Below are 26,832 nucleotides of genomic sequence, written 5' to 3'. Positions count from 1 at the left end.
ACCGATAAGTGCAATGAGCTAACTGTGACAGTCTAGACTGCTCAATAATGGCTTTGAATCTGGTGTTGTTCTCTACTAACCACCATGGCTATGCAAGGATCTTGGAAGAGTGATTATGACACTTTCGGGGCCCTCGTTCCTATAACACAAATGACATCTCATTACAAGCTACCATACAACACACACAAAAAAAAAAACTCATATACAAATTAATTTCACTTTTACTGAGGAATGTTTACCTCCCCGTGCCAAATAGCTGCAGCCATATGACTATTGAAACTCCGCAGTATTGACGGATCAGTCGGTCCACCTGGAAAAGCATGAGTAAGGTACTCTTCCTGGACAGGAGGAGAATCAGGTAAGGAGGTATCCTCCACAGCAATGTCAGGCATATCATAACCTTCAACTCGTCTTTGGCTTCGGCCCCGACTTTGACTGGCACTGGGAATATCATATTCTACCGAAACTGGATCACGACCTCGACCACGACCTCGACCTCGTCCTCGTCCTCGCCCACGCCCTCGTCCCCGTTCATGGTTTACATCCAATTCACGACGTCGTCTATTTGAAGCAGTAGGTGGGACACGTTGTTGATATTCAGAATCCATATTATCTGCAAAAAATAATAAGTGTGTGTAATGAGTGCATGTGTAAATAAAGAGAGTGTGTGTAAATAAGGAGAATGTGTGTAAAATTAATGAGAGTGTGTGTAAAATTATAATAAGTGTTTTAATTAAGAAGGGAAAAGAAAAAAAAAAAAAAACCTGTTCGGAAGTTCACAACCGAAAATACATATTCTGTTCGGAAGTTGAAATCCGAAAGAAAAACATAATTTCGAAGGTTGACTGTAGTCCAAATTCAATTTTTTCAGAAGTTGACTATCGAAACAATGTAACATTTTCGGAAATCTACTGATGAACATATTGAATTTTTTCGGATTCCTACGTCCGAACACATTGCTATATTTCGGTTAACTAGTTCCGAACGACGGTTCCAAATCAAAAACTCTACATTCCAAGTGAAAAACTCTACATTACAGATGAAAATGAGGATTGAATAAGAATGATGATTCAAAAGTAAACTCACCTAATGAGGATTGAAAATCTGATGGAATGCTTCAACGGGATGCAGCTTCATGGATGGAATGCTTCAACGGGATGTATACTTGGGTTGCACACGGTAATGAAATGGAATGCTTCAATGAAAATCTGAAGATGTGCTTCAGTTTCAATAGGTGCTTCAGCTTCTATGTGATGGAATGCTTCAAGGTTGAAGATGTGCTTTAGATTCAATAGGTGTGTGTATTTGGGGTCGGGTGTGTGTGCGTGTGTGTGAGGGTACATTTGGAACTCACGGCGTGTGTAGTGAGGAAATTAATTAGGAATTAATTTTTTGGGTGTGTGTAGTGAGAAAGATGTGCAAAGAGGAGATAGGTGTGTGTATATAGAAGCTCCCGTGGAGAGGTGGTAGTTGAAGGTGAGAAACGACAAACATGGTGATCAAAGGTCGCTGAGTGGTAATTGTGACTGTATAAAAAAAGTAAAAGTGGCCTAGAGGTTTCAGAGTGTGGGGTGTTTTGGAAAGATGATTAAGTTATTTTTTGATTTTTTTGTGAGAGATTTTAACCTATTTTCCAAAATAGCTATATTGAAAATTTGGTGTCATGGTTGGTTTAGAATTATGAATAATATTAAAAAAAAAATGAATTTTTAAAAGAACTGTAATTAGAAATTAAATGGAATAAATAATTTATTATTATCATTATTGTGTAAATAGAATTACTTTTATTTATTATTTATTTTTTTAATTTAGATGGTGTTGATTTCATATACCCTAATAATTTATTATTATCATTATTGTGTAAATAGAATTACTTTTATTTATTTTTTATTTTTTTAATTTAGATGGCGTGGATTTCATATACCTAAGATATGTTTGTTTGGGTGGACTGGATTAGCATTCGTATAATTAATAATCCTAAAATTACGAATACTTTATTTAGCCTAACTTAACTAATAGTCATCAAGTTTAAAATAATGAATCAATTGTTTATCTAACAATGATTCATCCCATTAAAAATATCACCACTAATAACACTAATGCATTAAAAAAATAAAATAAAATAAAATAAAATATAACTCTAAGACCAAAACATCACATCATCAATGACGGAACCCACTGCCACCTAATTAGTGGGAACACTAATTAGTGCTCCCAAGCATTTTTCTTGTTTATCCCATACCCAATGTGAAAATGGAACAAGTTACTGGTGGTTTTGGCGTGCCAAGTCAGGCAGAGTTCTCCATTGACGTTGTAGTTTGAGACTGACTGTGTTGTCTATCATCATCGTCTTCATCGTAGCTATGGATATGCTTTCACTTCTTCATCATCATCGTCGTCGTCTAGCTATAGTCATGGCTTCGTTTCTAATACTCTCATCACAACCGTTGATTGTTCAGGCCGCCATTGATTCTTCTGAATCCAACGGCAGCAGCAGCAGCAGCGGAGTATTCGAGTGGGAGATTCTGACCAAACGCAACTTCTCCTCTCAGATCCGTCTTCACCCCCACCTCCTCCTCATGGTCACCGTTCCCTGTATGTAAATCTCTCTCTCTCTCTCTCTCTCTCTCTCTCTATATATATATATATATACATATGAGTGTATAATGAATTCTTCTAGGACTCTGTCTATATAACAAATTTTTCATTGTGAGGCCATTTCCAGCCATTACTCAAAATTTATTTCACTCAAATTTGAGTAAAAACCTTATTTGATATGAACTAACTACTCAAATGGACAAACTTATATTTAGGTAAAAATTTGAGTATATAAGATTTGTCTATATAAGCTTTCACTTTGTTTGGATCGAGGGAAAGGGAAGTGAAGTGAAGGGAATAGTTAGTTGTGAGGGGTAGGAAAGGAAAGAGAAGGAAAGGGATGGAAAATATCATCCCTCTTGTTACTTAATTTAGTTAATTTAATATATTATTATGAGAATCACTTCCTTTCCGTTTCCTCCCAATTTTGGAGGGGAAGTGGAATGCTTAAAATGTTTGTACTCTCTCCCCCGCGTAACCACAACATGCACTTTCCTTCCCCTCCTTTAAAAGAATCCAAACATGATTTTAACTAATTTTATACTTCCAAATCTTAAACCATCAAAATAGGCTTGAAAAGTTTGAGTCTCCCTTGAATTGGGTAAAAAATTGAGTTTGGGTCAAGGAGCTGAGGGTGTTTTGAGTGATTTTTACCCAAACCTAAATTTTATACAGGTTTGAGAACATGATTGGAGATGCCTTAATTGGATGGAAAAAGGTTTAGAAGAAGATTGTAAAGCACTATTTTTTAATTATCGAGCAATGGGTCTACTACATGGTTATCATAATGAGTAAAATTTATTGAGGTGCTTATAGTTATTAATTTATTTATTTGTAATTTTGGGAATCTGTGCATAGTTGGTACAGTTTTTGATTGATTTTCGAGAAGCTTGATGGGTGTTTTTAGCTTTTGTTTTATGATTATCAATTTTAAGCTTACAAAAAGTTGTACCAAAACATGATCAATGTCTCCTGCTCAGCGGCAGCTCAATCCAATTTTTCCCAGGTCACATGCTTAAAAACTTGTCTTCCAATGCAACGGGTTCCAAACTCAGAAAAGTTAGGAGGGTCTGGCAGGTAGATAGACCGCCAAATGTCAAGTTAAAAAGTGGCGGGAGAATCTGTTCGCATATGCAACTTATAGTGACTTTCTGGGTGGTAAACTGATTTTTGCAGGGTACCTGAAACTGAACTTTTGACAAATTTGCATAAATCTGGGGATGGTGGAAAACGGACTATGATAGGAACCAAAACAACAATGGATGGGCTTATGAAACCATTTTTGGTTGTGACGTGTTTGGAATTTGCTCATTCCTAGTTCTCTAAAGATTGCTACAAGATTTCTTATTCATGGTGGAATTTGGAATTCCAAGTCTTCATTGCATGTAGAGATAAAACTTTGGTGTGGGTTTTGATATTGTAAATCATTTGTTTTGGGATTTTCACCATATTCAAGTCTATCTAGAGTGGAATTGTTTGGAATTGAACTTACAATGTGATCCCTTACAAAGATGTCAGCTATGTGACATACAGTGAATCTGATAAAATTCTAAATATTATTATTAGTAGTTTTTATTTAATCACTTATATTCTTTTCGGGGATAAGAAAGAATAGTAACGACAACTCTGATGGTGTGTCAAATTCTTGAGCCAAAGTCATTTTTAGCTATAGCTTCATAGAAAACACCCTCCAATGGTTTGCCAAATCTTGAGCCTAAATTGGCAATGCCAAATCTTGTGCCAAATTTGGTGATCACTAGATGTTTCTTGAGAAATAAATCCAATGGTCAAAAACTGATATCAAAGTTGACTATGCCAAAATAACATGAAACCAATGGAGTGGTATAGCTAAACAAGAACTTTGGCAAAGCCATTTTGGCTTTCACCGTTGGAGTTACTCTAAGAAGATGGATACAATGAACTAGGGTTGCACACGGTTTAGGTCGGGTTTACCCATAAACCGTCAACCGACTGTCAACATTTGGGTTGAGAAAATGTCAACTAATTTCGACCTAAACCCCCTTCGACACCCTCCGCTCATGCTCTTCCATTTCACAGTTGATATCGGTTCAAGTATCAGGTTGGACCTTAACCCAAACGCAACTGAGAATCTCATAAGTCTATCAATTTGGTAAACAAGAATGAAAAAAAATAAAATAAATTGAAACAAATTTATCACTTTCCTTTCCTTCAGCATAGATCTGTCATTTTGGTAAACAAAAATAAAAGAAAATAAAAAAATAGGAACCGAGATATAGTAATTTAATATTCCATTTAAGATTTTCATAGGACTTTAAGAAGATCGCCAGCTGGGGTCGCTCAAAGCCTAAAGTATCAGATATACTCTTTGGATGAAGAAGAATTATATCCGGTAGTGCAGTGCTTTACCATTTTTTGAATTTCAATTTGTGAAGGAGGGGCTGTGGCTGAGACTAAGTAAGGATTGTAAATTGTAAAGATGAACTTGAGACCAAAACGGTGCCTACTACGGCTAGGGTTTGAGAAAAGACAAAATCGTCTCAAAGGGAGAGAGAAGAGAGGAAGTTTGGCCAAAATGAGATGGGTTGGGAAGATAAAGGTGTAATATGAGACTCCCATGGAAGCATACCATGTGTAAAATATTTAATAACATCCGGTCAGTTTGGGTAATTCGGTTCAGTGTACAAGCAATCTGAAATCCGACCGATTACTCAAATTATTTATCTCTTTAGGCCCGCAACCGACCCTGCAAAGTGAGAAACCGTCCATTGTAGTGTTTAGCGGGTCGGGTTCGATCAAGTCCATCGGGTGATCAGTTTTGTGCACAGCCCTACAATGAACAAACATGAAGTACTTGCCATGCAATTTTAGGAAGATTTGCTGGATCTACGTGGGCTGTTTCATTATAGGTGCTGTAACTTGTTTGAAAATTTTGGAGTGGTTAAGTAGAGTTAATATGGAGAGATATTGAATAATCTTAATGACTTGGGAAAAGAAGCACTAAGATGAGATCTTTTGAAAAATATATTCTTAAAGCTAAGAGCAGGATTTGTTAATACTGAGGGTCACACCTTGTGGGAAAAAGTGGTGGTATATTTCAAGAAGTGACTTATTTATTTGTAGCATAAGCCATTTGAGTTGGTGTACTAATTAGCACATCTTTATGGAGGACCTCTCTTGTCTAAACTAGATCATCTGTCTTCCATAAAAACCATGCATTAAAGAGAATGTATGCATTGTAATCAGTAGGAAATTCATTTAAGTCTTTGAGGATTAGAAAGATTTGCATTTATTGAAATTGGAAAGTTTGCTCTAGAAATGAAGAGGAACCAACACAACATTGTCAGGAAAAAGTGTAGACTGATAGTTGAACTTTTAATTTCTGATTTTCAATTTAAAAAGGCATGTACCTCAATCAAAATAATTAATCATACTTAGTGTTCAAAGTTTTCCCAATTATGAGGGAGTATGTTAGATGCTAAAGTGATTCTTGCTATGCGCTTGAATTAAGTTATGGGGAATGGGTTTGTTGCGTAGTTTTTAAAGGAAAGTGGATTTGGTACTACAGTTGTTCAAGAAGTCCAGTGCAACTTAAGGTTTGGGAGAAGAATCCAAGACAAAATAGTGAAATCTATTAGATGAGGTCAGTTGTGTCTCTAAAGAACAAGCAAATAACATATGGCTGGCTGCAATGCATTTTAAACAAGAAATCCGATTGCGCAAAATTGAGGAGTAATCCCCATACCACTATTATGTTAAAGACTAATCAACCCAACCCCTCACTCTACTTCTTAACCCTTAATTTCTCACTAAAAGAGACTCACATAGTTACTTTCCAGATAATTGTAGCACATAATCTCCTTAAACCCAGTAACTAGCTTCTTAGCAAACCAAGCTAATTTGAACTCCTTTTGACTCACAATCACTAAAACTTTCTTCTATCTTTTAGAATCCTAAATTGTAACCCTGTAAGTATTTCATTTTGCCCTAGGCTATGAAGCACGGACACCTCTCCGGAGGTCGCGTATAGGTGTCCGACACGTGTTGGATACAGACACGCTCTGGACAAGTGTCGGATACGCTGGAAAGAGTTGGACATGCTGGGACACTTTGGATACACTACGGACACGCAAGGGACATGTTGAGGACAAGCTAGGGACACTCTGAGGACACGTTAGGGACACGCTGAGTACTTCTTTTTAAAAAAAAAAAAAAATTGATAAAATTAAATATTTGACATAAAATACATATTAAATATTTAAAAATATACATATAATAAAAATATATGTTTTGAACGTGCCCCCAACATGTCGTGTCCTGCATTTTTTAAAAATTTACGTGTCCGCGTGTCCGTGTCCGTGCTTCTTAGGCCCTAGGCATACGATAAACCTAACTGCATGTAGCCAAGTTTTGTAATGTTGTCCTACATCAGAAAGCTAATAAAATTGAGGAAGTTAAACTTTTCGTATGTGTGCATGTGAGACATTTATGTTGCCTGTAAGTTTGCTCTGATTGCAGACATTTCCTGTCTTGCCTGTTGACTACTGATTGTGTTACTTGTTCTGTACACTTCATTACAGCAATGCTGTTTTCTTATCATGCATTATGTGGTATTATATATCTTAAACATGTAGCCAATGCTATTATCAGATGTTCTTATTGGAATGAATTTACATTTAACCAAATTGTATTGGTGAAGTACTTTGCATTAGCAGGTGTCTTTTTCAAATATCTGATGGTCCCGATTTTTAATGATCAGGGTCTGGCGAGTCTCGATCCCTTATGAAGGAATTAACCCAGCTTGTTGCCAATAAGCAAGAAAAGTTTGGCACCCTTAAACTGGTGCTCTTATACAGAAATAGAGAGAGGATGCTTGCTGATGTCATTGGTGCTACCGAGGGAATAACAATTTTATGCTATCACCATTCTTTACCTTACAAGTATCAAGGGAGACTTAGAGCACAAAATATATTATCGTCTGCTCATTTTCTTATGACACATCCTCCTGAACAACTTCCCCTTGAATCTCTAAAAACGCCAGAGGACTTGAAAACATTCCTTCAATCAACTGACAAGGCTTTACTTCTCCTGGAATTTTGTGGATGGACCCATGCATTGTTGGCCAAGGGCAAGAACAATGGAACTGAAAATGGCTTTGGTACCTTTATTCACTTATTTGTCTTCTTTCATAGTTTATTTTTTTGGGTTGTTTATTTCTGTCGTTATTTGACTTCTAAATATTCTTTTAATTTCGGGAGGAGATGAGAAATCCAGACCAAGAAACTTTCAATCTTGGGGTCAATTTTTAACCCACAAACTCTTTGCTAACTAATTTAAGAAATTCTAATGGAAATATTAAGGTCTACTGGGCTTCCTTTATAGGTAGGGCTATCTGCAATTTTCTTAGCCTTCAGATGATTGTTCTAGAATTCTAGGCTACATTTTCCCTCACGATAGTAGATGGTTATTACAGATCCTTTCCCATTCAAACATCCTGAAACTGCATTGAAAATGCCTATGTTTATCGATTTCTTAATCAATGCATGTGTCATACTATCTTGTTTTTCTATTATCATTATCAGCCTGAAAAGACTTTGTAAGTTGGACTTGATCATCGTCACAAAAGCAGAGTCAGGCAGGGTGGCAAAGGGGCCAATGGCCTTCCATTGGTCACAAACATCCTTTCACTGCTCATTACTGAGATGTTAAAGCTTTGAAATTTTAATGATTGAACACCCGCCAATTCCAAATAGGACCTTCTTTATTGATGCTTTTACGCCCCACTATACCATGTCTTTTCATGTCTCAAACCGCTAATCACATTCCTCATTTGAATGGACTGTCCTATCTACTTCCACTTGCCTAGAGTACAAATCTAAAAGTTAAATTTTTTCTTATCTTTTCATTGTTGTTGTTATTATCACTATTTATTCTTGCTATTCTTACTATTTTTATTGTTGTTGTTAACACTATTATTGCTATTGTTACCACTATTATTGTTATTGTTACCATTATCCTTAAGCCCCAAATTCTTGTTTGATTTTTCAAAAGAAAAGTGAAATAAAGGAAAGAATGAATAGGATATAAAACACATTCCTTAGCGTTTTGTGATATAACAGGATATGAATTAATAAAAAAAATTACTTCCTAATCTCTATTTAATAGGAAGAATGTGCATGATATATTTTAAATTTCATAATATACCTAAAATGTGAAGCATGAGAGTTGAAAATTATGCATGAAGTAGTATTATCCTATAAAATAATCCGTTCCTTTCCTAATCACTGTTTCTGCCTGATATTGGCAGAAGTGGCGGTCATTGGAGCTAACTGCATCTGAATATCTTCTAAAAGTAAAATGGTTATAATTTTTCTCGAAGCATAAGAGCTAAAAGTGAAGTATGAAGTAGTGTTACCCTATAGAAACAAAACTTTCTTAAACCTGTGCTGCCTAATAGAGGCAGAAGTGAAGGCCACAGGAGCTATATGGTTCATGACAGCATGTTGTAAATGCATGTAGGAGTACAATTCCACTAGATTGTGTGTATATTGTATTACTTGGGAAAATGATAATAAAAAATACAAAGTAACAAATGTTGTCCAGCAGATACTCGTGGGATTATAGTTAAATGCATGTAGGAGTACAATTCCACTAGATTGTGTGTATATTGTATTACTTGGGAAAATGATAATAAAAAATACAAAGTAACAAATGTTGTCCAGCAGATACGCGTGGGATTATAGTAAGTTTCAATTGGAAATCTCTAGACTAAGTTGGTTTTATGATTGTGTAGTATTTCTTACCATAATTTTTGCATTTATTGTTTTGCTTGATATTGATTTACTATGTTCATGTGATATGTCGTAATTATTTGGATTTGTCTATTATAGATGGTTAGCATGAAATTGAAAGTGTGTTAATGCTATGCATGGTCATTTTGCTCCTTAATGGTGCTGATTCTTCTTGTTGCAGATGGCCAATTCGGAGTGAGTTTTATTGGTGAGACAAATAGATCACTTGCAGCCAAAGGGAAGAAAAACCAGAAGGTGGATGGTAGTAGCTTGTTGCACACAAATAAGAAAGCTCTTTTTAATTAGGGTAAATTATGCAAATGTTCCTTGCAGTTTACACGATGTGTCAATTTGTTCCTGTTGTTTTAATTTGCTCGATTTTGCCCCTTAATTTAACGGATTGTGTCATATTAGTCCAATAAATAACGGTCGTTAGGTTTGATGGACGGGAAGTCGTCACATGCTCAAACGATGTGTCAATTTGGTCTTTATGGTTTACACGATGTGTCAATTTGGTCCATGTTGTTTTAATTTGCTCGATTTTGACATGGACTAAATTGACACATGGTGTAAACTATAGGGACCAAATTGACATATTGTTTGAGTTTCCGTCCACCAATCCTAATGGCCGTTATTTATTAGATCAATATGACACAATCCGTTAAATTAAGGGGTAAAATCACTCAAATTAAAACAACAGGGACTAAATTTACACATCGTGTAAACTATAGGGACCATTTGCATAATTTACCCATGTAATTAAATGTTTCTGAAAAAGAATGTGGCAGTAAATATTTTTTATTTTATTTTTTAAAACAGGGGATGGAAAATGAAAAGATGACTTGCGGTGTTCAAAGTGGGGCTAGTGGACTCTCTTGGCTTGGGGAATTTAGCTCTGTAACTGAAATTGATTTCCTTGTGGCTAAAAATATGAGTCCCACTGTTGGGATTTCGTGCAGCTTTGAACAGTTCCAGCGGTTTGAATCTTTCTTCTCGAAGTTCATGACTGTTGCAAGAGAGTTCTTCTTGCCTCCTGAAAGGCTAAGATTCGGCCTGGTACCTGAGAGGTTGTTGCTTTCATCATTGGGTGTTGGAGATTCTGGTTCATGGTTTTCGTCTTTGGATGTTGGAATTTCTGGTTCCTGGTCAACAATACTTTATTTTGCTGGATGTCCCAGTTGTTCAAAGGTTCTTGGAGAAGGGGATGATCTCAAAATTGCTCTACAGATGCAAAGTTCACTTCTTGTGGAGGTGAGTTTCTATGTTATGCTTTTCACTCATTAGCTGCTAATTTCATTTCTCTATGAGGTTTCTATGGTAGTCTTATCTCCAACTGCTGTAAAAGGCTGCAGCTTTCAGATGCATGGCTTGGCTTAGTCACAATGTTGTATGCTTCAAATAACTCATCAAAACAGCATGCACATTAATTATCAATGGCATCTAGATATTTTGGAAATCAATTGAACTTTGTTTTTGTTGAGGCTTCTTTGGTTTCCTTGTTCAGGAATATATATGCTTTTTAACTTTAATTATTGAGCTTAGATCATTATTTCTTGGACCTTTGATTTGTTACTTGCATTCTTGCAGTCTGTATGTATCGGTGTGGTTGTCTACTTGGTTTGTTGTGTGAAAATTTGATTCCTTGTCTTACATCATATACTTTCTATTGTCGAGTTGTGTTGCATGGAATGGTCAAGCTATTCAATATTCATTATTGCAATACTTTTAGTTATATTTTTTCGGTTTTCGGCAAGGTCTGGCAGTAGTCATATATCTTGTGCTATATATAGATGTATCCTGGTCATTTAACATGATGCTGCAGCATTTTATCTATCTCTTGTAACCTCGTATTTCTCTGGTTTATTGAATAGACATTCAGTGAAAAGCGTTTTATTACACAAGTGGTGGAACCATGTACGTGCACTTCTTGTATTACAGTTGCTTTGATCTCTGTTTTGGCATTTATATTTATTTTACTTCTTGTATTAACTCCCACGTGCATTTGAATAAACACCAGTAATATTAATTATAGTCTACACATGTCTGGACATAGGACATGGTGCATCAATCCGATCCCTCTTTGAGTACTTTTTAACAGCCTACTAAGTTCCACATTCATTTAGTCACTTTACTGAACACTTCACCAGCAGATGTGGGCATAGGTCCTTGCACATTCACAAATATATAATTTGGCCATTTCTTTTGCCATTGTTGCTGTCATGATATCATGCTGGTTTTGCGATATTGATTCATGGATTTTTTCCCCCATTTTCATGTAGCTGGGAAGTGGTGGGAATGATCCTGAGCCTGCTTTACCTGCAAATAAACCTTCAATACTTCTTTTTATTGATAGATCATCTGATTCATTAGAAACTAGAAGAAAAAGTAAGGAGGCTATTGATGCTTTTAGAAATTTAGCTTTGCACTATCAGACATCATATGGGATAGGCGAGCAAAACAATATCAAGACTGACAAATCTGTGTTTGACACCAATCAAGCATCGAAAAGCATCACTGGACATCAAAGATTCAAGCTGTCTCCAACTTCTCGAAATGTAGAATTGAAGGATAAGATGTCTATCATGATTGTAAATGAGGAGAAACATGTCACCCTAGATAAAATTGCTTCAGATTTACAAGGTAAGTCCTTGCATGAGATCTTGGAATATGTACTTCAGCATAAGGACAAAGTAAAATTGAGCTCACTTGCGAAAGAGGCAGGTTTCCAACTTTTATCTGAGGATTTTGAAATCAAGATACAAGAAGCTTTACCAGCGCAGACAAAAGTTCTTCAGTCTGATCAAGTTTTTTCAAATCCGACAGAAGGCCTTCCGGAAGCCAGCTTTGATTTACACAAGGATCAGATACCATATATGGATGGCACTTCTGTGGCGCATGAGGAGCAATATAAACCTGCTAATACTGATGAATCTTCCCAGTATACTGAAGAGAAGACAACTTCTGATACAAACAAACAGTCATATGGAGCACATGATCATTTTCATGGAAATCAAGTTCTTGGCAGTGCTGAAGATGCGAAAATGGAACAGAAAACCTTTTCAGAAAGAGCTAATTTGAGTGAAGAGATTCATTTTAAAGGTTCCTTTTTCTTTTCTGATGGTGGATATCAGTTACTTAAAGCTCTATCTGCTGGGTCAAAGATTCCGTCAGTGGTAATAGTTGACCCCATTTTACAGAAACATTATGTCTTACCTGAAGAGAAAGTTTTCAGTTATTCTTCACTATCTGATTTCCTTGATGGGTTTCTCAATGGAAGTCTTCTTCCATATCAACGATCTGAATCTGTTGTCCCAAGCCCTAGGGAGGCTCCAAGTCCACCATTTGTTAATTTGGATTTTCATGAGGTGGATTCTATTCCTCGAGTTACCACCCGTACTTTTTCTGAGTTGGTTATTGGTTTTAATCAGTCAGATATTTCAAGTGCTGTCCATGCTTGGAAGAAGGATGTGTTGGTCCTCTTTAGCAACAGTTGGTGTGGGTTTTGCCAGAGAACAGAGCTTGTTGTTCGTGAAGTATACAGGGCTTTCAAGCACTATGCAACCATGCTGCAAAATGCACCTAGGAACGAGAAATCGGTGTTAACTGGTACGTGGTAAAGTTATATTATTATTATTATTTTTTTTTGTCGTTCATTTTGGCTCTCTTTGCGCATTGCTTTCCCAGTGAAGGCATTTTTGGTTTCTTCATAAGAAGAACTCATCTCCAAACATCTTAGAAACTATTTGGACTGGTTTTTGGTAAAAGTTAAAAATGTGATGAAAAGCTTGGGCCTACTATCTTGTGTTGAATGTATAGTTGATGGAGAGTTAGCTACCATTAAGCAAAATTTTTTGTTTCAAGGGCATCCACCTCCCCATTGAAACATGCAAGTTGCTTCCTGCATGATAGTCAGCTATGAAGCACAGACACCTCTCCGGAGGCAACGTACAGGTGTCCGACACGTGTCCGACACTCTACAAGACGTGTCCCTTTTTTTTATAAAATTTTTTGCAGTCAGACACGCATTGGAAACGCGAAGACACGTAGTGGACACTCACGGGGCAAAATATAATTTTTAAAACTTGTAATGGGGTACAAAATGTAAAAAGATAACACCTCAAGAATTAGAGAGGGATCGAAGAAGCCCTAACCTAACTGTTGGAGATGAGAGAGAGAGAGAGAGATCAATTGAAGCCCTGAAGTTGTTGAAAGAGGTCGATTACCAGCCCTAATGAGGGGTTCTTCTTTTTCTCTTCGTTTTTCTTCGTCTTCTCTATTATTGTTCTCTTTGATTCATTCGATTCTGCCCTCTTCTTCGTTTTCTTCGATTCTGCTCTCTTGTCGTTTTCTTCTTTTGCTTCTCTTTTCTTTCTGTTTTTCTTTTCTTCTTTTATATTTCTGATTTAGTTTCTCTCTCTCTCTCTCTCTTCTTTTTCTTTTACTCCAAATAGCCTTTTTTTTTCTTCTCCCCTTTCTATTTCTATTTTTTTGGTATCCTTATTTTTTTTATAAAAAATCAAATTTTATTAAAATCTTGTGGGTATTATGTTTATTACTTTTAAACATATATTAATTTTTTTAAATTTTCTTTATACATATATTAAATAAATAAAATTATATATATTGAACGTGTCTCCAGCGCGTCGTGTCCCCCGTTTTTTGAAAATTTGCATGTCTACGTGTCCGTATCGTGTCCCGTGTCTATGTCCGTGCATCATAGGTAGTCAGAGTTCTGCATCTTGATTTATTCTGAAGTGGAGATGATTCATGGACAATTCTGGAAGCTAATATAAGTCATATTTATTTTATGGAGAGAAAGTTAAATGGAAGTTTGAAGTTTATGAAATTCAACTTCGGATCTAATTCAGTTGGAATGCAAGTGGACTAAATTCTTGGTTGTTTATAATTTTTTTTTGAACAATTATGATGTTATATTAAAGCCATGTTTGGAAGTCCCATGGGGAAGCAAATGGCTCCCTTGACATTTTACATAGCCTTTTAAGGTAAAAAATGTCATATGTTGTATGGAACCATTACCGGAATGTGGCAGCAATCTTTCAAATGATGTTAGCAATATTGGGTTGTCAATTTGGGTTTACGCAACGGGACTCTACTAATTTTCTGAAATTTCTCTTTTTAGAGGAGGAGTTTGTCATTTCAACTGCCTTTGGAAGTGCGAAGGAAACATAAATATTCAAGGGGATAGGCATTTGCTCCTGGACAATGGTTTTGTTGTAGTTAATAAATACTATAAATTGTTGGGTGATGCCTAGCCCTTTTGGATAAATTGGTGAAAGTATCTTGTAGTTTTTTCATAATGTGTGCTTCTAGTTCACCCGATGGATGAGAATCAAGTTGCAAAAACAGTGACACTGAAGAGTTGGAGTTGACTTTGAATTTCAAAATGATTTATTTTCACTTAGAAAATATGAGGAAGAAGAACTCCGAAAATATGAGGAAGAAGGAATATATTTCTATTATATTCAAAACGTCTTATTTTACAAGACCAAATGACACTCCTTATATAGGAGATATTACAAACATCATTATAACCCATTATATGCCACTTACATATTATATATTACCACTATCTACCACTATCATATTATATACATGCCACTATCTACCACCAACACCACTATCATATTCTATACATGCCACTATCTACCACCAACACCACTATCATATTCTATACATGCCACTATCTACCACCAACACCACTATCATATGCCACTATCTTATTATATGCATTAACACAAATTTCCAGCACTCCCCCTCAAGCTAGTTTGAAGATATCTTCCATAGCCAGCTTGCTAGTCAGCTTATCAAATTGCTTCTTGTGTAGTCCCTTCGTTAGCACATCAGCTAATTGTTCACCTGTTGGAAGGTAGGTCATACAGATTATGCCAGCATTGATTTTCTCCTTGATGAAATGTTTATCCACTTCTATATGTTTTGTGTGATCATGTAGAACTGGATTATGAGCTATAGATATAGCTGCTTTGTTGTCACAATAGACCTTCATAGGTGTCGGGTGAGAAAGCTTTAATTCTTCAAGAATTCTTTTAATCCACATTACTTCACAGATTCCATGGGCAACAGCTCTGAACTCTGCTTCTGCACTACTTCTAGCTACCACATTCTGTTTTTTACTCCGCCATGTAACTAGGTTCCCACCTACAAAGGAGCAGTATCCGGATGTTGATCTCCTGTCTGTAACACTTCCTGCCCAGTCTGCATCTGTGTATACTTCAACTTGAAGATGTCCATGTTTCTTGAACAGTAAGCCTCTCCCTGGAGTTCCTTTCAAATATCTTAAGATCTTATAAACGGCCTCAAAGTGCTCTGCCCCTGGTGAGTGCATGAACTGACTTACCATGCTGACTGCAAAGGCAATATCAGGCCGCGTATGAGACAAGTAAATCAATTTCCCGACAAGTCGCTGATATTGTTCCCTCTCTTTGACTTCTTCAGCCTTAGCAGCTTGTAACTTCAAGTTAGGCTCGATCGGAGTCTCCACCATCTTACAACCAAGCATACCTGTTTCTCCAAGGAGATCAAGAACATATTTTCTCTGATTAACGAATATACCTTCCTTGGATCTTGCAAATTCCATTCCGAGGAAATACTTGAGGGCTCCCAGATCCTTAATGTGAAATTCTTTTGCGAGTTTCTCTTTGAGGGCTGCTAACTCTGCTTCATCATTACCAGTTAAAATGATGTCATCAACATAAACAATCAAAATTGTAATTTTACTGTTTTTTGAATGTTTATAAAATATTGTGTGATCTGCTTGACTCTGCGAGAAGCCACAACTGATAACTGCCTTCCCAAAGCGTTCAAACCATGCTCTTGGTGATTGTTTGAGTCCGTATAATGACTTGTTCAATCTGCATACTCTGTCGCTTCCAAGTCTCTGCTCAAATCCCGGCGGTAGGCTCATGAACACCTCCTCTTCAAGATCACCATTGAGAAATGCATTTTTAATGTCAAGTTGATGTAGAGGCCAATCTGAATTTACTGCAAGAGATAACAGTACTCTGATGGAATTTATTTTAGCAACAGGAGCAAACGTCTCCTGATAGTCGATCCCATAAGTTTGAGTGAAGCCTTTAGCCACCAGTCTCGCCTTGTATCTCTCAACGCTTCCATCTGCGTTACATTTTATCGTAAACACCCATTTACACCCAACTGTTTTCTTGTCTTTGGGTAGATCAACTATCTCCCAAGTACCACTTCTCCTTAAAGCATTCATCTCCTCCATGACTGCTAATTTCCAATTCGGATCATCCAATGCTTCCTGTATATTCCTTGGAACAAACAAGTGTGAAATCCTAGATGTGAAAGCTCTATGGTTTTTAGACAGTCTTTGATAGGAGAGGTAATTTGCAATAGGATGTTTAATGCAATTTCGGACACCTTTCCTAATTGCTATAGGAACATCAAGGTCGGAAATAGAAGGAATAGGATTACCTAAAATTTCGATGCCAGAACTCGGGTGGACATTCGGGTCATTAGGATGGACATTCGGGTCATTATTCCTCAGATGAAATCGCTTCCTAGTATAAACCTGAAGCTCAGGATTTAGATCATTTTGTAGTACTTCTCCCCCTAAACAAGAATCTTCTTGACTAGGCACCATAGAACTTGGTTCTCCTAAGTGATCATTATCAGATAGATGTGGTTTTTGTGTAGGATAAATGACATTGGGGAGCGGGATAGAAATATCCCAAAAACGGTCTTCTACTCCACTTGTCTCCCCCTGAAGAGAAGTGTTGGGGAAATAGGATTTTGTTTCCACAAATGACACATCCATACTCACATGAAATTTCTTGGTTTGAGGGTCGAAACACTTATACCCCTTTTTGTTTGAGGAATAACCCAAAAAAAACACATTTTATAGCACGGGGGTCAAGTTTTGAACGAAACTGACTAGGAACATGAACATAGGCAGTACATCCAAAAACTTTGGCGGGTAAATCAGAAAACAACCTCGTGTCAGGAAAAAAAGTTTTGAGACAATCGAAAGGCGTTTTGTATGTTAACACCTTTGTAGGCATCCTGTTTATCAAATAAGAGGCTGTTAAAATTGCTTCACCCCATAAATATTTAGGAACATGCATGTAAAACATTATAGCACGTGCTACTTCAAGTAGATGTTTATTTTTTCGTTCTGCAATGCCATTTTGTTGAGGGGTATCCCGACATGTAGATTGATGAAAAATTCCCTTTTTTTCCAAAAACTCACCCAACTGCTCATTGAAATATTCTGTTCCATTATCAGAATGTAAAATACCAATTTTGGTTTGAAATTGGTTTTCAATCATATTGTAAAAATTTGTGAATAAATTTTTCACGTCAGATTTTTTATTCATCAAATAAATCCAACATAAGCGGGTATGGTCATCAATAAATGTAACAAACCATCTTTTACCAGAAAGAGTAGTGATTTTAGAAGGGCCCCAAACATCACTATGAATCAAATAAAAAGGTTTGGAAGCCTGGTAAGGTTTTGGCAAATAAGTAGAGCGATGAAATTTTGCAAAAATGCAACTTTCACAATGAAAAGAAGAACAATCAATCCCTTTAAATAATTATGGAAATAAATGTTTCAGATAAAGAAAACTAGGATGTCCTAGCCTATAGTGCCATAGCATTATTTTTTCTCGAACAGAGATTGAACTAGTACTATTAAAGCTCTGAGCTTTTTTATTACTAACAGGTACTTCATCAAAGTAGTAAAGACCTTCAAGCATCCTAGCACGCCCAATCATCATCCCCGAGTTCTGGTCCTGAAATTCACAATGGGATTCAAAAAATGTAACACGACAATTAGAATCCTTAGATAGTTTACTGACAGACAAAAGGTTACAGGCTAAGTTGGGGACGTGAAGAACGGCATTGAGATTAATTTTCTCAGTTAGTTTAATAAATCCTTTTCCTGCAATAGGTGAAAAACTACCATCGACTATTCTGATTTTGTCATGACCGGAACAAGGGAAATAGGTACTAAATAAATGGGAAAAACTAGTCATGTGATCGGAGGCACCGGAATCTATGATCCACGGAGAGAAGTTTAGGCAAGAGAAGGCTTTAGGATTTCTACCTGTTTGTGCCAACAAAACACTAGGAGTACCGGATGAGGAGTTGGATTTTATCAGCTTTAAGAGTTGATCAATCTGCTCTTTGTTGAAGGGACCTGAATCGGCTTCATTAGCGGTAGGAAAGCCACGATTCTTCTCTCCTTGTTTGCTGCTTTTCCAGTTGACAGGTTTGCCATGGATCTTCCAACACGTTTCACGTGTATGGCGAGGCTTGTTGCAAAAATCACACCAGACCCGTGGCTTATCATCAAACCTGCGCTGGTAATTTGCAGCCTTGTTGGCCGCAGCATCGCTAATTAAAGCAGAAATTTCAATTGATTCACCAGTACCTTTTTTCTTAAGCATGACGCTCCTTCGGCTCTCTTCCCTTCTGACTTCGGCAAATACTTCGCCAATGGATGGGAGAGGAGGTCTGCCAATAATTCTTCCTCGCACTTCATCGAACTCAATGTTGAGGCCGGCAAGAAACTTGTAAATACGGCTGTCTTCCACAGTTTTCTTGTGGTGGTTGCAGTCGTCAACCGATTTCCGTTCGTATGTGTTGAAGATGTCAAGATCCTGCCACAACCTTTTCAACGAATTGAAATATTTGTTGACGGAATCATCTCCTTGACGAATCTCTCCCAACTTCAAAGTTAATTCGAAAACTTGAGATTGATTTCCTAAGTCAGAATACATCTGACTAACATTATCTCACAATTCTTGTGCAGTAGGATAGCACATGTAATTAGAGCTTATATCCTCCTCCATGGAATTGACCAACCATGTCATAACCATGGAGTTTTCAGCGTCCCAACTGTCGAACAGCGGATCATTAACAGCAGGAGCCTTCTTGTCACCAGTGATGTAACCGATCTTTCCTTGCCCACGGATATACATCCGGACAGATTGTGACCAGCGGAGAAAATTATCACCATTTAGGCGGATGGTGGTGATTTGGATAGAGTGAGAGTTTGATGTTTTCAACGGAATGGCAGCGGCAGGGGTTGAAGTGGTTTCGGACGTGACTTCCGACATGGCTATGACGGTTTTAGGGCTGCTGTGTTTTTGTAGCTCTGATACCAACTTAGAAAATATGAGGAAGAAGAACTCCGAAAATATGAGGAAGAAGGAATATATTTCTATTATATTCAAAACTTCTTATTTTACAAGACCAAATGACACTCCTTATATAGGAGATATTACAAACATCATTATAACCCATTATATGCCACTTACATATTATATATTACCACTATCTACCACTATCATATTATATACATGCCACTATCTACCACCAACACCACTATCATATTCTATACATGCCACTATCTACCACCAACACCACTATCATATTCTATACATGCCACTATCTACCACCAACACCACTATCATATGCCACTATCTTATTATATGCATTAACACAAATTTCCAGCATTTTCTTTCTAAAGCTTCTTTTTGAATATGCAACTTACATCATTTTGAATAGTGGAGAGGCTTCATAAATTGCTGAAGCTTCTATCGTATGTACTTGCACGCCAAAAAGATGCATACAGGGATGGAAACTGCATTATAGAATAAACTAGACAATTGATTCAAATCAAGTTCTAGCTCAAAGAAATGGTGTATGTTTAAACCAAACCAAATCAAGCCTTGTGTCCGAATCAATTGGGGTTGGCTATATGAATCTTTTTTTTTTTTTTTTTAATCTATTTTGCTCTATCAAGGGCCATATGCTTAGTTAAATTACGCAAAGTCATATCCTTCTTTGCTACGATATCTTATGTCAATCTAGGTTTTCCCCTCCCCTAGTGTTTCCATTAACTGTGATCCTACCACACTACTTCACCGTTGCCCTAAGAAGCACGGACACGGACACGCGACACACCACAGACACGCTAATACGTTAATTTTTAAAAAATGCAAGACACCACACGTGAAGGACACGCACAAAATATATAATTTTATATATTTATTATATGTCATATATATGAATATATTATTCAATGATAATAAAAAAATGTAATATAACACTTGTTTTATAAATTTATGTTGTTTTTTTCTTTTATTATTGTATCCCAAGTTATTTAGTTCAAACTTGTAATTAGTTTTGCGTGTATCTAATCGGTGGACATGTGTTTAAGCAACGAAGAGTGTCCGGATTTAAAAAACTTTTTAAAAATAGGACATGTTTTAACGAGTGTCAGACACGTGTTAGGAAGTATCCAATGAGTATTAGTGTTTGACATAGATATGACACGGATATGCTATTTTCTTAGAAGTGTCCGTACTTCTTAACCGTTGCCTCTACCAGTCTTGGTTGTAACTGAACAAACCATCTATCTCTTTTCTCGCTTCTTATCTTCAATCTATCCCATCATTTTACAAATGTATTCATTTCTAATTCTTTCTTGGTTTTATCATACATCCTCCTCAACATCTGTTAAGTTACCAATTTTTCCAAAAGCCTAAGTTATGAGGAAATGGGTCCAATCATGTATATCAAACTATCTAACACCCTCCCTCATGTGCAATCCCGTTTTGCACGTGGACAAGTGGAAAGACAAACAGAGAATCAAATAGAAGGAGAAACAAACAATCAAACAGAGAGAAAGAAACCAAACGGGGGTAGAATACCAAATACCAGCGGAGAGACTTAAACCCAAGACCTCTCTTAATCAGAGCTTTGATACCATGTTAAGTTACCAATTTTTCCAAAATCCTAAGCTATTAGGAAATGTGCCTAACAATGTATATCAAGCTATCAGAGTCGGAGTACTCAATGGTAGGTAGGGTGCGTGCCCCTGGCCTGCACACCACAAGTGTTGCCGAGTGAGCACGTTGCACGTGAGGGAGGGTGTGAAGTAAAATCCCACATCACCTTAGTACTAAAGTAATATTAAGCATATAAGCTTGAAGGCATATTTATATTAAACAAAATGAAATCATGTAAAATTCAAAACCCAAATAGTCTACAAGCAAAACTTGCTATCCAAAATCTCCAAATATATAGTTACTATAAAAAGGTACTCAAAACTTTCAAAGCCCTATAGTTTTAACAAAACAAATAGATAACCCTATTGAAAAGAAAGGATTCAAACCATTTCCATCACAAGAAACAACCATATAACTTTGATTACCTCCAAGATAACCTAGGATTGTGCAGACTTCATTGCATCCAATGTTAGCTTTGTTTGCTCCTGGATCAACTCTGCCCTCTTCAGGTATAAACCATCTTCCATCCTCGCACAAGTTCTTCCACTTTTCTTCCAACTCCATCGCCTTCGCAGTTCTAATCGTACTCATACTATCCTTCATTGAATTCTTTCCTACTCCTTCAACTCCAGAGACTCTTTCAAGCAAGGGAACATAGACCAAAAGTCCTTTTGATCAACAATTGGGTCGTTTACTTCGACCTTCGACGTCTCTTGCAAGACGAGCTAATTCCGAACGTCTTTCGGCAAGGTGCAGAATTATTAACCTTAACATGCTTTCTTGATTTTTTAGTGTCACTCTTACGAGCGCTATCGTCAACATTGTTCGCTCCACCACCCCATATTTTCTTGGAAAGCTTGAAGGTCTTGAGCTCATGGGGCTTGGTAAAAATCGGATCCTTGCCTTTCTCAGCATTGATTTGGTACTTCTTTAACCTCTTAACCTTATGCATTAATTGATTCTTCAAAACATCAGCACGAAGCAATTTCTTAATAAATTCATGAAAGGCACCCATATTAGCGTGAGGCTTAGACCATTTCTTTGACTGGGATTGAATCATTCTCTTTAACGTATGAAGCACTGACACTTCAAAACAAGTGTCGTATTTGTGTCGGACACACAGACAAGCGGGAACACGTATGGAACAGGTCACATGGCGTGTCCCCATATTTAATTAATTTATTTTCAGGGGACACACCGGGGATATTTTGGGGACACATTAGGGATATGCTAACTTGTTTTTTCCTCCATTTTCTTTTGTACTTTTGATGAATGTTGAATGTTTATTATTATTATTTCTTCTTAGATTTAAATACTTAATAGATCATCCATGAAAAAAAGATATAAACTGTAAGTGTTAATTTAAAAGTATTTTTTTTTTTTTATAAAATAAATAAATATAGAATTAGAGTTTGTTTTTATTAATATTGATTATTTGTGGATGTAATATTAATCTAGATAATAAATAAAAATATCTGAAAACATATTTTATTATTATGTCCCAATTTTTTTGAAATCGCTGTGTTCTGTGCCACATCCGTGCTTCTTAGTCTTCAACACCGCAATCTCATCATCCTCACTCCACAACCTATTGATCATGAACTTTTTCTCTTCCATAGCAGCCTCTTTCTCATCACCATTAGAAACCTTCATCTTCTTTTTCTGATACTCCTTCCCATTTGGTCGATCTCGCCAGGCGCTTTGTAGGTTTCGATGTCGAGGGAGCAGATTTGGACACTAGTTTCTTGGGCTTGGTCGAATTAACCATTGGTTTGGATCATTGTTTTGACACGCAACACGATACAGACATTTCAATTTTCAAAAAATGCAAGACACAGTAAGTGGACACATACAAAATATATAATTTTATATATTTATTATGTCATATATATGAATATATTATTCAAAGATGATAAAAAAAAATGTAATATAACATGTATTTTTATAAATTTACATTATTTTTTCTTTTATTATATCCTAAGTTATTTATTTCAAACTTATAATTAGTTTCGTGTGTCTAGGTGGACACGTGTATTTAAGCAATGGACTGAATGTCTGAAAAGTGTTAGAATCTTATAAACTTTTTAAAAATAGGATACGTTTCAACAAGTGTCAGACACGTGTCAAGAAGTGTCCAATGAGTGTCGGTGTCAGACACGGGCACGACGCAAATAAATTATGTTATTTTTTCTTTTATTATTGTATCCTAAGTTATTTAGTTCAAACTTATAATTAATTTCGTGTGTGTCTAATTGGTGGACATGTGTGTTTTTAAGCAATGGACACAAATGTCTGAAAAGTGTCCAGATTTAAATTTTTTTTAAAAAATAGGACACGTTTTAACGAGTGTCAGACACGTTTGAATAAGTGTCCAATGAGTGTCGGTGTTTGACACGGGATACCGATGCGACACGGATACGCCACCTTCTTAGAAGTATTTATGCTTCTTAACTGTTGCCTATACCAGTCTTGGTTGTACCTGAACAAACCATCTATCTTTTTCCTCCCTTCTTATCTTCAATCTACCCCATTATTTTTCGAATGTATTCATTTCTAATTCTTAGTCTTATCATAAATCCTCTTCAACATTTGTTTAGTTACCAATTTTCCCAAAAGCCTAAGCTATTAGGAAATAGGCCCAACAATGCATATTAAGCTATTAGAGCCAGAGTACTCAAGGATAAGTAGGGGGCATGCCCTTGGCCTACACGCCACGTGTCGTTGAGTAAGCACATTTGGTGTGAGGGAGGGTGTAAAGCGAAGTCCCACATCACCTTAGTACTAAAGTAATATTAAGCATATAAGCACGAGAGCATATTTATATTAAACAAAATGAAACCATGTAAAATTCAAAATCCAAATAGTCTACATGTAAAACTTGCTATCCAGAATCTCCAAATATATAGTTACTATAAGAAAGTACTCAAAACTTTCAAAGCCCTGTAGTTTCAACTAAACAGACAGATAACCCTACTGAAAAGAAAGGATTCAAATCATTTCCATCACAAGAAACAACCATATACCTTTGATTAGACTTCATTATATCCAATGTTAGCTTTGTCTACTCCTGGATCAACTCTGCCTGCTTCAGGTATAAAGCAACTTCATTCTTGCACAAGTTATTCCACTTTTCTTCCAACTCCATTGCCTTCGCAGTCCTAATTATACTCATACTATCCTTTATTAAATTCTTTCCAAGCTCTGGCATTGATAAATTAGAATACTCCTTCAATGCCAGAGACTCTTTCAAGCAAGGGAAGATAGACCAAAAGTCCTTCTGATCAACAATTGGGTCCTTTACATCGACCTTCAACGTCTCTTGCAAGACACGCTCTTTCCAAACTTCTTTCGGCAAGGTGGAGAATTATTGACCTTAACACACTTTCTTGATTTTTTAGTATCACTTTTAGGAGCACTATCGTCAACAACATTTCTAGCTCTACCACCCTATATTTTCTTGGAAAGCTCGAAGGTCTTGAGCTCATGGGGCCTGGTAAAAATTGGATCCTTGCCTTCTTAGCATTGATTTGGTACTTCTTCAGCCCCCTAACCTTATCCATTAATTGATTCTTCGAAACATTAGCACAAAGCAATTTCTTAATAAATTCATGAAAGGCATCCATATCAGTGCGAGGCTTAGACCCTTTCTTCGACTGGGATTTAATCATTCCCTTAAACCTATGAAGCACCGACAATTCAAAACAAGTGTCATATCTGTGTTGGACACACGAGCACAGTGGGGACACACCACATGGCATGCCCCCCTTATTTAATTAATTTATTTTTAGGGGACACGCTGAGAACACTTTGGGGATACACTAGGAACATATAAAGTTGCTTTTTCCCTCATTTTTTTAGTACTTATGATGATGTTGAATGTTTTTTTTTTTTTTTTTTTTGATATAAATACTTAATAGATCATCCATAAAAAAAATATAAATTGAAAGGGTTTTTAAAAAAAATATTTTTACAATTAGAGTTTGTTTTTGTTAATATTGATTGTTTGTGGATATAATATTAACCTAGATAGTAAAAAAACATATATGAAAACATATTTTATTGTCGTGTACTCGCCTTATCCGTGTCCCTATTTTTTTGAAATTGCAGCGTCCCGTGCTGCATTTGTGCTTCTTAGCCTTCAACACCGCAATACTACAACCTATTGATCGTGAACTTCTCTTCCACAACAGTCTCTCTCGCTTTTTTTTTTTGAGCAACAACAAAATTTTATTAAAATGTAAAAGTGAAAGAGGACAAGGAGTCCTCATACAAACAGAGAGAGAGAAAGAGCAAAACAAAAACACAAAACTCATAGCCCTAGGGAAGGCAAACACGAGCCCAATCCCTAGAGATCAAGAACAAAGGGACTCTTTTAAAAGAAGGGGATACAAATGCCCAAAATGACGCCAAATATTCCACCCTATCCCACAAAGCCTCTACACTTGCTTCCTTGCCATCAAAGATTTTAGCATTTCTCTCCAACCATATGGCCCGAAAAATAGCAAAAACAATGCTTGTCCACATTGTTTTGGCTCTCGTAGTTCTCCCAAACCCTATAAATCGAATAAGAAGCATTTGAATGCAGTCCCGCGAAGTAACCCACTGCTCATCACATAAGCCGAACAACCGCTGCGATAATACACAAACCACCGGGCAGTGCAGAAATAGATGATCCGCTACCCGCCAAGTTCCTCTTGCACATCACACACCATTGAGGGCAACGAGAGTGATTAGGTCTTCTCTTTTGGAAAACATCATTAGTTGTGAGAACTAAGAGACTGATTAGACTCCTTCCCATTCGAGTTGATCTTGCCAGGCGCTTCACGTGTTTTGATGCGGGGTAGCAGATTTGGACGTTGGGTTCTTGGGCTTGGTCGAATTGACCATTGGTTTTTGGAGGCGATGGGCTTGATGGTGAAATTCGAGACGGTCGAGGACGGTTGGGTATCGGCGGAACAGATTTTCAGATCAAATTCTTCATAGTTAGACGAAGAATCAGGCTCAGAGGGTTTCCTTTTCTCTTCCTCTTTATCTGATTCTTCTTCATCAGACTCTTCGACTTCGTCTCCATCCTCGTCTTCTTCAGATTCAACATTTGGGTTGTTTTGTTCTTGATCTTCTTCTTGTCGTTGATTTCTTCATATTCGTCTTCTGAAGATGAAGCAGATGGAGAGAAACAAATCAAATATAGTATGCTAAAATCTATGGAGAGAGGTGTTTTGGTTTGACAAAACATAAAAAATGGGTTATAATGCTCATAGAAATGTGTTATGATAACATGATTAATTTGAAAAAGAAAGCAACATTTTATTGGATGTCTAATTGTTAAAAGAAAATTGTTCTAGAAGTACTTTAAATTCTAATAGTGTAATCTAAACAAGTCTATCCTAGTCGTACCACATTTTAGAGAACTAGTAGGCATGCACGTGCTTTGCATGTGGCAATATTCTACTAATTATTGTAATTATTCTTGAATTTAAGAGAAATTGATGGTGCGCATTTTTGAAAAGGGCATACGACAAGAAATGTTATGTCATTTTAAGACGTTAGTTATGCCTTTAAGTAAAAGTTATTGACTATTGTGAATATGTTATGAATAGAGTACGCTATAAATGTTATGAAAATTTGTAGTGACATCTTTGTGATATTTGCCACAAAATATTATG

At 36.6% G+C, this 26,832-nt stretch overlaps 1 protein-coding gene across 2 annotated transcripts in view; it reads left to right on the top strand.

Annotated features, from left to right (window-relative positions):
* Positions 1–2,234: 2,234 nt before the first annotated feature.
* The window catches only part of LOC114317458 (uncharacterized), a 35,174-nt gene continuing 10,576 nt past the window's right edge, over positions 2,235–26,832 (top strand). Inside the window, exons 1-5 of one of the 2 annotated variants that reach the window (XM_082893595.1) lie at positions 2,235–2,595; positions 7,337–7,729; positions 9,550–9,623; positions 10,188–10,619; positions 11,648–12,974. In XM_082893595.1, the coding sequence (XP_082749721.1) occupies positions 2,364–2,595; positions 7,337–7,729; positions 9,550–9,623; positions 10,188–10,619; positions 11,648–12,974 (2,458 nt within the window). In that variant the 5' untranslated portion in view covers positions 2,235–2,363. Of the gene's footprint in view, positions 2,596–7,336; positions 7,736–9,549; positions 9,624–10,187; positions 10,620–11,647; positions 12,975–26,832 lie in introns of both variants that reach the window. The other variant, XM_082893594.1, reaches the window with a different exon arrangement.

This window comes from Camellia sinensis, chromosome 11 (genome assembly GCF_055761805.1).
Source record: "Camellia sinensis isolate YWXY chromosome 11, ASM5576180v1, whole genome shotgun sequence".
In the NCBI taxonomy this organism is placed as follows: domain Eukaryota; kingdom Viridiplantae; phylum Streptophyta; class Magnoliopsida; order Ericales; family Theaceae; genus Camellia; species Camellia sinensis.
The sequence above is the reverse complement of the archived record's forward strand: the minus strand, read 5'-3'. Positions and strand labels throughout refer to the sequence as shown.